Consider the following 15640-nt stretch of genomic DNA (forward strand, 5'->3'; position numbering starts at 1 on the left):
TTAAGGATTTTATGTTCTGTTGTAAATATTACAAATGTTTATAACGAAATGTTTAGAAAACTAAGGAATAATTTTTTTATCATTTTCTAAATAATATCTTTAGATACGAGTGTGAAGAATCTTTTACAACTTTGAATGTAGACATTAGAAATCACCAAAATCTTCTTGATTCTTTGGAACAGTATGTCAAAGGAGATTTATTAGAAGGTGCAAATGCATATCATTGTGAAAAATGCAATAAAAAGGTATGAATTGTCCATTTTTGTTTATAGTCATTATGATTACATTAGTGGATTTGGAAGGGTGTTTTTTTTTTTTGTTTGTCCTCAAAATTCACCTTCTTTTTTATTATTTACCCTGCTTTGTTATAGTAGTAGCAGAGGGGTAGTTGAGATGTTAACTGATTTAAAGGTTTGTCAGGGAAAGAATATTAAGAGAAAGTAATCTCAGAGGGCTAGGAAAAACAGGTAAGTAAGATAAGAGTGACTCATTTCAGAAGCCTTAATAGCTTAATATCACATTTTCTTGTCTGAGTTACACAGGCATTTTTTATCATACTCAACCATACTGCTGTTGAAATCCTTGAAGCTATATGGAATTGTAGAACCTATCATTTCTTCTCTCATGTCCAGAGTTAGTTGTCAAGACCAAGAAGTTTGCTAAAATTGTTAATTACTCTAATTAGCCACATAAGATTTCTTCTACCACTTGTGTTTTCAAACCACTTGGATCAAATTTTATATTCACCTGGTTAGTTTTTATCTGTGGGCAAATACCATCTTTTTGGGAGAGATAATTCATGCATGCATGCATGCATGCATGCATACATACATGCAGTAATTCTGTATATTTCTTGGCTTCCGAACATTCTCACATCGATCTCACCTGTGATTTTTTTTTTATCTTACACACCACTTAGAAAGGTATTAAAGATTAGAGGTTGAGATGGTGAGTTGTAAAGTCATAACTGCCTGCCACCCACAGCTCTGGTACTTGAGGCAATCTCTCTTCTGCTCCTAACTTTCATCCTTAAGATTCAAGGGTATCTACCTGAGAGGGTGTGAGGATTAAGTATGTTACTGTAATACTTGGGCAGTACCTAATTACCCAATATTATTCCTGTTTTTCTTCAGTTCACCCGCAGAAAACTACACCTTTATTAGAGTAACAGTATCATTTTTGCAATTTATAACATGGCATCAGCTATTTTCATATCAGTTTTAAGCTAATGGTTTTTAAAATATCAACTGTGACAGAATTACCTTCTGATTTTTATTTGTTTGCACTTAAAATTTCAGATTGGTCTTAAGAGAATTTAATAATATTATTTTAAAGTTTGTTGTTGTTTTTTTCCCAGCGGATTGACTATAAGAGCATCTAGTAACTTGCTCTGTTTATTTTAGGTTGATACTGTAAAGCGGTTGCTAATTAAAAAGTTACCTCCTGTTCTTGCTATTCAACTAAAACGATTTGACTATGACTGGGAAAGAGAATGTGCAATCAAGTTCAATGATTATTTTGAATTTCCTCGAGAACTGGACATGGAACCTTACACAGTTGCAGGTGTTGCGAAGTTGGAAGGAGATAATGTAAATCCAGAGAGTCAGTTAATACAACAGAATGAGCAGTCTGAAAGTGAGACAGCAGGAAGCACGAAATACAGGCTTGTCGGTGTACTTGTACACAGTGGTCAAGCAAGTGGGGGACATTATTATTCTTATATCATTCAAAGAAATGGTGTAGATGGTGAGAGAAATCGGTGGTATAAATTTGATGATGGAGATGTAACAGAGTGCAAAATGGATGATGACGAAGAAATGAAAAACCAGTGTTTTGGTGGAGAGTACATGGGAGAAGTATTTGATCACATGATGAAACGCATGTCATATAGGCGCCAGAAAAGGTGGTGGAATGCTTATATACTTTTTTATGAGCGATTGGACACAATAGACCAAGGTGATGAGTTGACAAAATATATATCAGAGCTTACTGTCGCCACAAGACCCCATCAGATTGTTATGCCATCAGCCATTGAGAGAAGTGTGCGGAAACAGAATGTACAGTTCATGCATAACCGAATGCAGTACAGTCTGGAATATTTTCAGTTTATGAAAAAACTGCTTACATGTAATAGTGTTTACCTAAATCCTCCTCCAGGTAAGTATCAAAACTTTAGCTTCTTAATAATAAAGCACAACTCTTACTTTATTGCAGGATTTCTTAGCAGGTATTAACATGTTTTTTACCTTTGGTTGTTTTAAAGTCTTATTTTAGAAGACTTATCTTTGAGCCATACATACTGTCTTGCTGTTTGAGAACAGGAGCTTTTGTTTATCATAACAATTTGATTTTGACTCAAGCATTAGTTTCAAATGTGCTTTAGAGAACTATTAAGAATTATTTCATGATTAGCCTAATAGGGTTTTTTTTTTTAAGTTGGGACTTCTGGATTTTGGAAATATAAACATGTTTGAAAATGGGGTTTAGATATAGAAATTAGTTTGATTTTTATACCTGCATTTTATTTATAGGACAAGATCACCTGTTGCCTGAAGCAGAAGAAATCGCTATGATTAGTATTCAGCTTGCTGCTAGGTTCCTCTTTACCACAGGATTTCACACCAAGAAAGTAGTCCGAGGCTCTGCCAGTGATTGGTATGTTGCTTTGGATTTTTTATTTCTATTATACTTAGCATTTAGCTTGGCTGTTAATATACTGCTTTATTTTTTTCCCCAAGCCATGATAATCTTCTGTCAGATTTGGAATACAGAATTTAAAATCTCTTCAAAGTAATAATAGAAATTGTATTAAAATAATTATTTAGCCCTGGCTGGTGCGGCTCAGTGGATTGAGCACAGGCCTGAGAACCAGAGGATTGAGGTTCAATTCCCAGTCAGGGCACATACCTGGGTTACAGGCCAGTTCCCAGCAGGGGACACACAAGAGGCAACCATACACTGATACTTCTCTCCCTCTCTCCTTCCCTTCCCCCTGATAGATAGATAGATAGATAGATAGATAGATAGATAGATAGATAGATAGATAATCTTTAAATAAATATATATATAGCACAACCAATTTTTTAAAATGCTACGTTTTAACTTTTCTATATTAAATTCTGCCATAGATTAAAAGGGTAAAAAATTAAAATGAGTTTTTTGTGTTTCTAATTGTGAAAGTGTAAAGGCTGCTATAATACCTTGATTTAACAATTTTTATTTACTTATCCAGGGGTAAGATGTCTTAAGGGAACGGCAGGTATTATTTTGTCATTCAACCTAGAAAGTGTTTGGTAATAGGTTTATAGAGAACTATACAAGATTTTGTCTCTTGTCACTCTGAGAATAAAGCAAGTCATAGTACTTACCTGTCATTCTAATATTAGTACTAGTTTTTATTTGGTTTGTAGAAACCCATCCCTATACTGTAGGAAACATTACTGAAATGATATTCATAGATTTTTTTCTGTTTTGTTTTAGGTATGATGCATTGTGTATTCTTCTTCGTCACAGCAAGAATGTACGTTTTTGGTTTGCTCATAATGTCCTTTTTAATGTGTCAAATCGCTTTTCTGAATATCTATTGGAATGCCCTAGTGCAGAAGTAAGGGGTGCATTTGCAAAACTTATCGTTTTTATTGCACATTTTTCCTTGCAAGATGGGCCATGTCCTTCACCTTTTGCATCTCCTGGACCTTCTAGTCAGGTAATTGCCCAGTTTTGTTTTGTTTTTCCTCATGATTAAATGTTTAAAATTAATTTTGTTCCCTGGAATTTGAAGTCACAAATATATGTGCACTTGTTTTATATGTTTACCTCACAAATGTATACATGTGCACACATACCATGCAGTGTGATGTCTGTGGATTCCATTAAGTACTTCATAGCAATGAGTAGTAATTATTGGCTCTTTAAAAACCGGAATTTTCTCTGTTGATTCATTTACATATGTGGCTTAATAATACATTTCATGTTACATAGATTATTCTTAACATTTTTTTAAGAATTAGAATAAATCTACCTTGGGTCTTCATTCCCTTTTCTAACAAGCAACTTTTTTTAATCACTTTTGTCATTAATTTTTCTAGAAACTTATGCCTGTATTCAACATTTATATGTGCATATCCCTTTTTTATGCAAACAGAATTACATCATACCTGAATCTTTTCTGAAAAATAACTAATGTTTTATCCTTTACAGGCTTATGACAACTTAAGCCTGAGTGATCACTTACTAAGAGCAGTACTAAATCTCTTGAGAAGGGAAGTTTCAGAGCATGGGCGTCATTTACAACAGTATTTCAACTTGTTTGTAATGTATGCCAATTTAGGTAAGGATTTAATTTTTTCATACTTCTATTTAAATGTATTAAATGGTAAAGTTGTTTAAGTCATGTGATAAGATATAATTCAGTCAAACATTTACTTCCTATTTTTGTGGTTTAGCATATTTTCTATTACCTTTCCATACTGGAGATGTTTGATTATTTGTAGTTGAGGAGGAAGATAATACAAACAAGCATAAGTGGAATCTACATTTCAAACTTAGAAATGGCAAATTTAGGCAGTCACAAAAACCTTATTTTGTTTAACTCCCTTTTTAGATATTGTCCATTCACAAAGCACGCATCATTGGTTCATAATGTAATCTGATTTAAAAGTTTACTATGAAATCCTAAGGCCATGTATGCTTTAGGGGTCTGAATGGTTTGGATTTAAGAAAGGTAAGGCAATGCATATAACCTGCATTGTGTAACATGCCTGTAGCTGGCACCAAGACAGTACCTTAATCGTACACATTAATATTTCTACAGTGAAACATGCATAGTCACACTGGGAAGGGATAAGTAAAGACTGTACATAGCCTCTTGTCAGTTCAGGCCAGATTTTTTCCACCAAACACATTTTGATACTTTCCATTAATCCATTTATTCATTTATAAGAGGTTTTTGAATCTCAGGATTTCAGATAGGAGATTGTGAGCCTGTATTTATTATATTCCTTGGAATATGACTATAAATAAGTCTACTGCCTAATGGGGCATAGAAGTAAATAAAATGGTAACTGCCAAAAGGTGTGTTACTACCTATCATAGGGAAGGTACATAGTGCTGGGAAAGTGTATCATAGGGCTACCTGACCAGATTTGGGAATACACGGGACTTCATGGAGAAGTTCATGTGAAAATTGGTTTGTTTAGTTTTCCATCCAGAGTGAACAGCTGATGCAAAGACTTGTAATAAACTCAGCGTGGTTCATTGGAGACAATGAAAGTTATTCAGTCCTACTAAAATTGATGTAAGGTGGGGATGTCAGGAATGGTAAGCAGTATTCTGATAAGCCTTGTGTGAGGGATTCTGGACTTTATCCTTAGAGCACTGATGAGCCATTGCAGTGTTTTAAATAGACATACTTTCCAGAAAGATCACTCTGGATACAGTTGGTAATGGATTGCATGGGAATAAGACTAGAGATTGTTAAAATGATCTATAAGAAAGAGATGGCTGTGGCCTGTGCTGGGAGACTGGCAGTGAAGTGGATAGAAGTGGACAGGTTGTGGTTCTCTTTTACTTAAGATAGGATTTGGTGTTTGGCTATCCAGGAGAGGGAATGCCTTAAAGAGGTTAAGTTAAGAATGGTACCTAGGATTCCAGTTTGACAAACAGAGCAGATAGTGGTGCTTTGTACTGTAAGGGGAAATAGGAGGAAGAACATGGACAGGGAAAGTACAATGATAAGTTCAGTTTGGGCATTGAGTTTAAGCCTATATGACACCCAAATAGAGATATTCGATAGGACAGTAAGATACTTCTGGAAATATTTTGGAATTATCTGAATGGAAGTAGCTGGAACTTGAAGCCATCAGAGTGGGTCTGATTATCTAGGGGAGGCATACAGTTTGAGAAGATAACCTGGCATGGGAACTTAGAGGAGCATTTATTTATTTTGTTTTTATCGTCTTCCTAAAAGCTTCCCTACTCCCCCAGACTCTCCAGGCCATACATACAAAAAGTGTTTATCTTCTTTATGCCCAGTGTGATTCGAATGTCATGGTCACTGTTTAACCATTTTAATTCTTAAAACCAATACTCTGTAGATTTTCTGTTCTGGTTAAATCCCTTATGTAAAAAAATTACAGGAAATATTTTAGATAATTACTTTTTATGAAACCCATAACATCTTAACTCTTTCCTCATATAATTCTTGTCTCTTCCCTCTTCTTCTTTGTAGGTGTGGCAGAGAAGACACAGCTTCTGAAATTGAGTGTACCTGCCACCTTCATGCTTGTGTCTTTAGATGAAGGCCCAGGTCCTCCAATCAAATACCAATATGCTGAATTAGGCAAATTATACTCAGTCGTGTCACAGCTGATCCGCTGTTGCAATGTCTCATCAAGAATGCAGTCTTCAATCAATGGTAAGTCAAATGCTCCATTCTTTACAGTGGTTTTAAAATACTGTTGGGCATATATAGTACCTGATTAAAAGTAATTCTGAAGATGTTTAAATATAAAACAAGACCCTAAAGGTTTATGCTGTTTTTCTAGAATTTAAAAAATCCATAAGCTGTGTTTGTATGTTGGAAGCTATGTATTATTGTGAAGGAGCCTATTAGTTTTTCATTGATGGCAAATCTTTATTCTAGGTAATCCTCCTCTGCCCAATCCTTTTGGTGATCCTAATTTATCACAACCTATAATGCCAATTCAGCAGAATGTGGCAGACATTTTATTTGTGAGAACAAGTTATGTGAAGAAAATCATTGAGGATTGCAGTAACTCAGAGGAAACCGTCAAATTGCTTCGTTTTTGCTGCTGGGAGAATCCTCAGTTTTCATCTACTGTCCTCAGTGAACTTCTCTGGCAGGTTAAAAGAAAATAAACATCTATATGTGTTTATGATTTGATTTGTTATTCTTTTTAAGAGGTTGTTCACTGTGTCTTACCTGTTTTTAGGTTGCATATTCCTACACTTACGAACTCCGGCCCTATCTGGATCTGCTTTTGCAAATCTTACTGATTGAGGACTCTTGGCAGACTCACAGGTAGATACCCTTTTTTGTCACTTGCCCAGCTTTTAGACTAACTTAACTTGCTAGTGAACACGTATTTTGTTTACACCTTAGAGATCTGATAAATGCTTTATTTTAACAAACATAAGACAAGAATGAATAAAAGTTCCCCTTTTCTTACATTTTATTTCACTTTTAAGCTTTTGTCCCATTGCCCAATGTGAATACTTAATATACTGACTTTTTTCTTTGAATTGATTTGTTTTTAATTAATAAAAACTAGCATAAGTGTTTGGTAAATATTTTAATTTTGTTAATAATTCCCTGGGCTTATTTTAGGACTAGATTATATGCGTTTTAGGATTAGTCACATAAAATAACATTTGGAAGTCGTTTTACACAGTGAAATCAACAAAAAAAGGTATCACTAAGTAGACGGTAAAAAGGACACTTGTTTACGTTACATAAAACAAGACAGTGTCTTTTTGTTCCACTTCAGCTGGGAATGTGTGTTGGGCAAATTAATTTATTTGCCACTCTGCTCATTTCCCCCGAAAGCACCACGAGTGTCATTTCATTTTGTTTTGGGCTTTGCTCTGTGGGGTTTCATTGGTGGTGGTGGTGGGGGGGGGGTGTCTCCCCCCTGCCCCATTACGAAGTTCCGCAAATAGGCCAAATTGCCAATGTGGAATCCATGAATGAGCATCAACTCTAATTAGTTTTTCAGTATGTGAAAAGTTTGGAGGTCTTTTGGGTTTTGGGTTTTTTTTTTAAGAACTTTTATCCACCTTAACTGTCCCTCAAGCTTCTTCCAGAATTATTCTATTTGTTTTTTTTACCATAAGTGCTTAATACATCATCTTCAATTCCAGGAGTTAGTTATACAATAGTGATGAACTATGCAATTAGTTGACAACTCCACCAGATCTTACCAATTCCCTACCACATAGGCAATAGCATAATAGTTTTTTTGAGGGGAAACAATCCAAGATCAATTCTCAGTATAATAATTAAAGCGAACTTGAAAACAGGTTCTCTAATAAGAAAAATGCTTAAAATAGAGTTTTAAGTCTTAATGGAGATTGCAAATGCCAGAACTCATTAATTCATATTTTCAAATTATCTCTAGCATTAGATTACATGACTACATCAAAGATACTGTGTGGCACATAGTAGGTGCTCAATAAATTGTTAGTTGCTATTTGATTTTAGAAGTTTTTATTTTACATCTGGTTTTCTTTCAGAATTCATAATGCACTTAAAGGAATCCCAGATGATCGAGATGGGCTGTTTGACACAATCCAGCGCTCTAAGAATCACTATCAAAAAAGAGCATACCAGTGTATAAAATGTATGGTGGCTCTCTTTAGCAATTGTCCTGTGGCTTACCAGATTTTGCAGGTGAGGGATTTTTCCTTATAATTTTGCGGAAATCTGAATCAGGATTAAGGAATCTGTTTTAAAAGAATAGAATCACCCTGACTGGTGTGGTTCAGTTGGGTGGGCATCATTATTCCAAAGCAAAAGGCCGCCAGTTCCATTCCCAATCAGGGCACATGCCTATGTTGCAGTTTTAATCCTAAATTGGTACATGTACAAGAGGAAACAGATGTTTCTCTCCCTCTCTTTCTCCCTCCGCCCATCCTTTCTCCTACCATGAGAATTTGGAGTTGTTTTACATTAACTTTGAAAATTATTCTGAAACCTTTTGCATATATAGTTTTATTTTCTTTTGAAGGGCAATGGAGATCTTAAAAGAAAGTGGACCTGGGCCGTGGAATGGCTTGGAGATGAACTTGAAAGACGACCATACACTGGCAATCCTCAGTATACTTACAATAATTGGTCTCCTCCAGTTCAAAGCAATGAAACGTCAAATGGTTATTTCTTGGAGAGATCACATAGTGCTAGGATGACACTTGCAAAAGCTTGTGAACTCTGTCCAGAGGAGGTAAAAAAAGCCACCAGTGTGCAGCAGATAGAAATGGAAGAAAGCAAAGTAATTCTTTACTTTATAGGCCAGTGTTTATTATGTACTAATGATAGTGTAAAAAATTATGTTGAAATGTTGTTTGTTTAAATGTTTATTTACTACATGGTGATCTTAATTGAAAGAGCCTTCTTCAAGTTTCTGTAAAATTGCTTGACATAAGTATTTCTAAGAGAACCCAAATTGGGATTTTTTTTCAATTGCTTTAACTTATCTGCAGTAAAAGAAAAGTTGTTAGTTTATTTCTAAAAATTTATTTCAAATAGAAAAAAATTAAAATAAACTTGAATTTGCCTACATAATTCTTTATCTTGAAATATTTAAAATTAGGAGCCAGACGACCAAGATGCCCCAGATGAGCATGAGTCGCCTCCTCCTGAAGATGCCCCCTTATACCCCCATTCACCGGGATCTCAGTATCAACAGGTAAATAGGGGTCAGTTTGTGTTTCTATTCCCTAGAACCAATTTTTATGCTGTATTTTAAGAATGGCTGGTTTTTCTCTGTGTGTGTGTGTGTGTGTGTGTGTGTGTGTGTGTGTGCGCCTATAAAGTAATAGAGGGATTGCCTAGACTAGTTTTGGGGGCATAATTAAAAAAATGGTTAGAGTGGAGTCATTATGTTTCAATTTGCCTCTGTGGTGTTTTCCTGGTCAAATAGGTGCTCCTCTTTTACTACTATTGAAAGTTGGTGAAGCTGTGATAATTCATGTCAGCATAAAATGATGGTATTTATTTAGTACAAAGATTATGACATTTCCTGTTACTCTTAGTCTGTAAGGCTAAGATAGCCATATATTTCTTCTATTTCAGGGTGAAAATAGAAGTATGTTGAATAGTTAGAAAGATACACCTTTGACATTTATTTTCATAATACAAATTATAAAATGTAAATGCAAATATCTTGGCTTATGGGAGTGTACAGAAAAGTGAGGGTCCAGGAGTTAAAGGTTAAGGAACAAAATTCATACTGAGAGCTCATGTATTAATCATGCTTCTTCCACATTGTTTTATTTTTGTTAGCATTGTGCTGTGTTCAGGGTTATTGCTCATGCAGATCTCATGATTAATTTTTTTTATACAAAAGTTTATTTAACAAAGTTCAATGTGAAAATGTACAAGACTCGATTTTTATATTGTAGTAAAACAGGAGATGTGGAAGCAATTGATCTCTCTGGTGAACACAGGTGTTCTTTATACTCTTTCCAAGGCTTCTAACATGATGATACTATTGCCTCATATTACCACCACTCCAGTATTATTCTGTTGTCTACTACTTGCCAGCACCACACATTCATCTATCACAAGATTCATAAAGGGATCAAGTCCCCACAATATTCCTTGGACATGTTTGCCACCATTTAATTTCAATGGTAAAATAATTGTCTGAACTTTTTTAGCTCAGGAGGATGAGACTTGCTCATGGTGTCTATTCAGGGAGCTCAAAGATACCTCCCCTCATATGATTATTAGATTTAAGCATATGAAAATTTCAAGGTGCTTGGAAGAGTAGCATAGATGTGTTCTGGCTCACAAATCATTGTGAATGGTCTGACCACAAGCAGCAATGGGCTGTGATCCCATATTTGTCAGACTTAGATCTAAATTTTTGGCACTAAAAGTCACTTTGGCCACAGATTTATACATACCTTCACTGCTCTTATTTGCAGCTTCGGCATTTGTATTTAGGCTAGCTTCTCTATTTCAGACCCCCTTTTGGGGGGAGTGTTTTTTACCATTAGACCAACCATTTTTATTACTTGTAAGTCTTGGGAATGAAGGAAGTGATCACATTTTCACAAACTGTAGCCCATGATTATATAAGCTTAAGATTAATACCAAAAAAAGATTTAACATCCAAGCATCTGCCTATCTTTTTTCCTCCCAGAATAACCACGTGCATGGACAGCCATATACAGGCCCAGCAGCACATCACATGAACAACCCTCAGAGAACTGGCCAACGAGCACAAGAAAATTATGAAGGCAGTGAAGAAGTATCCCCACCTCAGACAAAGGATCAGTGAAATGCACATAATTAACTGGTTCCATCAAGACTGTGCACCCAGGCCTTACAGTCCAACCTTTTTCTGTGTCTGGCTAATATTTAAAAAAAACTATTCCTAATCAACATGGAGTGGAGAGTTTATTCACTGTCTTATCTGCAGAAATTTGCTGTCCATATATAACCCGCCTGCAGTGGAAAGTGTATAGTGTTTTGTAATAAATGGCCTGATGCTAATGTGTAAATGGCAAAGGTGTATATAGTATATTAATGTTTGACTGTTAATTCTTAAGCAAGAAACTTTTTTCTTGATGAAACTCACAAATCTACAAAAACTACAAAAGTTAATTTTCTTGTTATACCCATTGCACTCTGCAGCCAGTGTTGCCTGCCTCACGGCAGTTGGATCAACTCCTTTACAAAAACAAAAAATAAATCAACAAAACAGAGCCCATCCATGTCAACCACACCAATAGTTTCATGTTAATTCTTTGCCACTGGAGTCAGTTTTATTATGATCAATGTAAGACTGGTAACCTTTAAATTATTTGGTTGATGTGGAAAATTGGTGATGTAACATTGTTTCTAGGTCTTTTTCATTGCCTTTTTATTCTGATATTAGGTTAATCATTTTGAAGCTCTAGTTATGCTGTAACATTTAGCATGGCTTCACACCAGGTTAGTGTAGCCAATGAGGAAAAAATTACCATAATGACAGCAGTTGTCCCAGTGTGACAGCTGTATTGCTCAGCTTTTCCTTCTTACACCTAGAATATAAAATAGAAAACAAGGGGAGAAATGTGACAGACAGGCGGTTTTCAGTTATTTACACATATGTTGCTTACATTTAATGTTTGACAGTTGAATTTCTGGGTGGGATAAAGAATCTTAAGTATCAGTAATGGGACTTTAAAAAGATTTAAAACAAATATGCAAAAATTTGCTATGTCAGGATGCTTGGAACCTAATAGACTGTATTTGGTATGCTTGTTTTGTTTCTTTGGTAGAGCTTATTAGGTGAATCTTCTAAAAACTTTCCTTCTGCTGGATCCCAGAGAAGTGGAAGTCCTCAGAATCCCACAGTACTTGGTGCACCACTACACCAAGATGTCTGGCTGAGTTTCCACTCAGTCACAGTTTTACTTGAAAGCAAGAGTTGTCCCTAGCTCCTTTTCCATTATTCCAAAAAAAATTAAAGCAGGGTCTAATCAAAAAGGAAACTACTGGTTAGTTAATATAATTGAGGTATCATAATTTCAGAATAAACATTTAATTAAAGACAAAGAGCTCATCAGTTAATACTGTATTTAAAAGATAATTGGTAACTTGAATGTGTGTAATTATTTGGAACATGTCTAAAAACCAAATACCCCTGCAAACAGACACAGTCCACCCTATTCTATTTAAATATTTTGCTGTTTTATTTTATAGAGATTATTTTGCTGGATTCACAAATAGAAGTTGATTTAAGAAGAACTTTTTGTCCTGTGGTGTCTTTTGGTTTTTTTGATTACTTACTTTTTGTTCTTTTTGGGTTTTTTTGTTGTTTTGTTTTTGTTTTGTTTTGTTTTGTTTTAATTTCCAGAAGGACTGCATATTAAAACTAATTCTGTGTATAGCATGCCTAGGCATGACACAGAATTCAGGACTTAGTCACGTTGAGTTTTTGTGCAAAGACAGATTTGATCTTCTGCCCTTTACTAAAGATTCAGAGAAAACAGGATGTTGACACTGTAAACATTTCCTAACATAATCAATCTTGTACTTTTTGTATGTTTTTATATACATGTATATTTAATGAGCACAAGCTTGGTTGTATTTTTTTAAAGTTCAGTTAACAGGAAAATGTTTTGTCAATAAGGCTGTAGTTGGAACTGAACAAAGCAGAAACAAAATTGAAAATTGCTTTATTTTGTGATTAAAAGGGGCAGGTATTTCAGATAAAGCTTTGGGTATCTTATTCACAGTACTCTGTGTAGTCCACCTATGCTTCTAGGTTTTCTGTAATACTAGGAAATTTTGAACCAAAATAGGTCCTGGGGGTTTTTTGTTTGTTTGTTTTGCTGTTTTGTTTTGGGTGTTTGGTTTTTGGTTTTTTTTTTTTTTTGCCTTAAGTATATTACATCTGAATTTAAGTTTGAATGAAAGTTGGACACAGCGCTTGCAATTCCAATTGATAATTTTATTTGAAAAGTTTTCCAAGCTTCCTTAACAGTAAGCAAATAGGTTAACTTTATTTGGACAAGTTGCTATCATTAAATACATACATCATCTCACCATCTGAGAGGTGAATTTTTTTTGTATTTCCCACTTCTTAATAAATGTAGCGTACTTAATATAGAACTTTAATGACTTGACATTTTAATAGGCTGTGAATTTTCTCTCCATAGAGGGAGAGATCCCACCTTGATTGCTTTCAATTTACAAGTCCCCTTGTGCCGGGAGAGGGTTTTTGAATCATTTTTCCCCTTTGTTTGAGGAAGAGTGGTCTGTGTTGTGACCAGGCTGAAGGGAGAGTGAACAGAGAGTTATTTTTTGTTTGTGCAAATTATTTTCTATATTTAGCTCTTAAACAAGCATTAATGTATAACCAGAAATTTTAAGATGCATGTTATTGTAAGAGCAACATAGTGATGATTTTAAGGTCTTTTTCTGAACATAAATGGCACATTTTAAACTTAAAGTCTTCAAAGTGCCTAAAGATTATTTATCCCTCAACTGATTTCTTGAGCCATATAAATATTTCCTACTTTAAATGTTCGTTGCGGAATCGCTAGTCTTCCTTTCGAAGAAGTATCCCCAGAATTCTAAATGGCATGATTACTTTAGAGAAGACAGTAGTATCTGTTAACGTAAAGACCGAAGATATTTTCATTGTTAATCTGTGTGAACAAGGGCTTTGCCCTGTTGGATCTAAGTATTTTAGTGTACAGCTTCGTAAAAACCATATTGCTGCTGTTTCTAAGCCCTCCACCAACCAAATTTTCATCTTCAGCATTGTAGAGGCAGAAGTAAGAACATGATCATATTTGGGGTTTTTGTCTTGTTGATTTTTCTCTCAATTTCCCAACATTGTGTCTTTTAGCTCTTATGTATACAAATTTAGAGTTATTAAAATGTTTTATATTTTTTCATGATTAACTTTTATTAGTGAATGATAACAACTTAGGTATTTAATACTTGTAGTGGTAAAAAGATGAGGCTCCTTTTTTTATTTGAATAACATTTGTAAACGAAAGCAGCAGTCTATGAATATTCAGATGACTACTCCAAAATAGTTCTTTTTTGTTTGGGAGGGGGTTAAGTATTTTTCCAGCTTACGTTTTCCCATGAACTCTTTGCTGAATTTTGTGGTTAATTTGGTGGATATATCCTGCCTTATTTAGAATTATAACTGGATAAGAAAATTGCCTTTTCATTATAAGTGCCCAATTTTGGTCTCGAGTTTGAAGGTACTACATACTGCCGAGCAAGGAGGGCACTCTCCTGCCCCCAGTTTTGTGTTACAGAAAAAATCCATTCAGTACTGGTTTCATAGTAGGGCTCAACCGAAATTGGTCCTGCCCCTATGTGAATGTTTAGTGTTTAAAACTAAGGTTTGGGGTGTGATAATTCACTGCGAAAGTGCTAAATGTATTGACTTGCTGCCAATTGTATTTCTGACGATTTAATTTTTGGCAAAATGTAGCACTTTTCCCCCAAATCTATAGGCATAAAGAAGGGGGGGGGAGGTACTCCATGTTTTAAACTTGGAAATGAGTGAAATTTTTTATTTTGAAATTCAGAGTCTCAAAAGGAAATTTCACCACCCAAATCACAAACTTTCTCAGCCTTTTACAAGCCAAGACTGACTGAAGATTGTCCAGTTCCTAAGATTTAGCACATATACAGAAATAAAACTTTATAAATTAAGTTTCGGTTTTCCCTTTTATTTGTTAAAATAAGAATTTTAAATGGAAGGTAAATTAGAGGTATTAATAGATTTGAACAGAATTTAAAAAAGGGAAATGTTTACAAGTCATTATGCCCTCACTTTGTATATTCGTAGCATATTCACATCTAAATTCAAAAATTGAGTTGTGATCTAATTGCTTATCTGTTCATTCTTAAAGTCAAGGTTCAGTGAACACTTTGGAATTTTAAAGTTTATTTAAATAATGAGCAGTAAAGCAGGGTATGTTTCGATGGAAGTTAAAGATGTGAAAATTTAGTTAATTCTTTAGCAAATTCTATCTGCTCTGCTTTTTAGTATCTGAAAAGTATTGTTCCCTTGTTCCAAAGAAATGTGACTTCCAGAGAAACCTGTTTGGTGCTTCCCTAAAGTTGTGTTACTGTAAGGACTACTAAAGAAATCGCAGGTTTTATTTGTATTTTATAGAAACAGAATCAAAAGACCAGTATGTAACAGTGGTGTTCTGCAGTTTGGGAAACTCCAGTTGGATTAAAGTGTTCGAAGGTGTTGTTTTTTTTTTTTAAGCTATATGAATACACTTAACTGAAAGAAAATTTACATGGCCACCAGTATTTTGAACTGCTTTGTTGTAACCTGATCATTTATAAGTAGACTTTAAAAATGGACAGTTATATACAAGGCTGGCAGATGTGACCTAGTTAGAGGTTCAATTCCCAGTTGTGGCA

General features: G+C 34.8%; 1 protein-coding gene and 1 pseudogene across 6 annotated transcripts in view; one reads left to right on the top strand and one right to left on the bottom strand.

Moving 5' to 3' along the window:
- USP9X (ubiquitin specific peptidase 9 X-linked) overlaps nucleotides 1-14131 on the top strand; it is a 393159-nt gene extending 379028 nt beyond the window's left edge. For 4 of the 6 annotated variants that reach the window (XM_037165301.2, XM_037165309.2, XM_037165292.2 and 1 more), the window contains 12 exons: nucleotides 104-245; nucleotides 1404-2157; nucleotides 2532-2655; nucleotides 3481-3706; nucleotides 4201-4330; nucleotides 6230-6415; nucleotides 6644-6864; nucleotides 6954-7042; nucleotides 8254-8410; nucleotides 8748-9008; nucleotides 9330-9425; nucleotides 10887-14131. In XM_037165301.2, coding sequence (XP_037021196.2) covers nucleotides 104-245; nucleotides 1404-2157; nucleotides 2532-2655; nucleotides 3481-3706; nucleotides 4201-4330; nucleotides 6230-6415; nucleotides 6644-6864; nucleotides 6954-7042; nucleotides 8254-8410; nucleotides 8748-9008; nucleotides 9330-9425; nucleotides 10887-11024 — 2524 coding nt within the window. In that variant the 3' untranslated portion in view covers nucleotides 11025-14131. The remainder of the gene's footprint in view (nucleotides 1-103; nucleotides 246-1403; nucleotides 2158-2531; nucleotides 2656-3480; nucleotides 3707-4200; nucleotides 4331-6229; nucleotides 6416-6643; nucleotides 6865-6953; nucleotides 7043-8253; nucleotides 8411-8747; nucleotides 9009-9329; nucleotides 9426-10886) is intronic. The other 2 variants (XM_037165325.2, XM_037165333.2) reach the window with 1 other exon arrangement.
- On the bottom strand, nucleotides 10193-10422 carry LOC119063815 (small nuclear ribonucleoprotein G-like; annotated as a pseudogene).
- Nucleotides 14132-15640: the final 1509 nt, after the last annotated feature.

Source organism: Artibeus jamaicensis, unplaced genomic scaffold (genome assembly GCF_021234435.1).
Source record: "Artibeus jamaicensis isolate MK-2021 breed Jamaican fruit bat unplaced genomic scaffold, CSHL_Jam_final contig_60, whole genome shotgun sequence".
Taxonomy (NCBI): domain Eukaryota; kingdom Metazoa; phylum Chordata; class Mammalia; order Chiroptera; family Phyllostomidae; genus Artibeus; species Artibeus jamaicensis.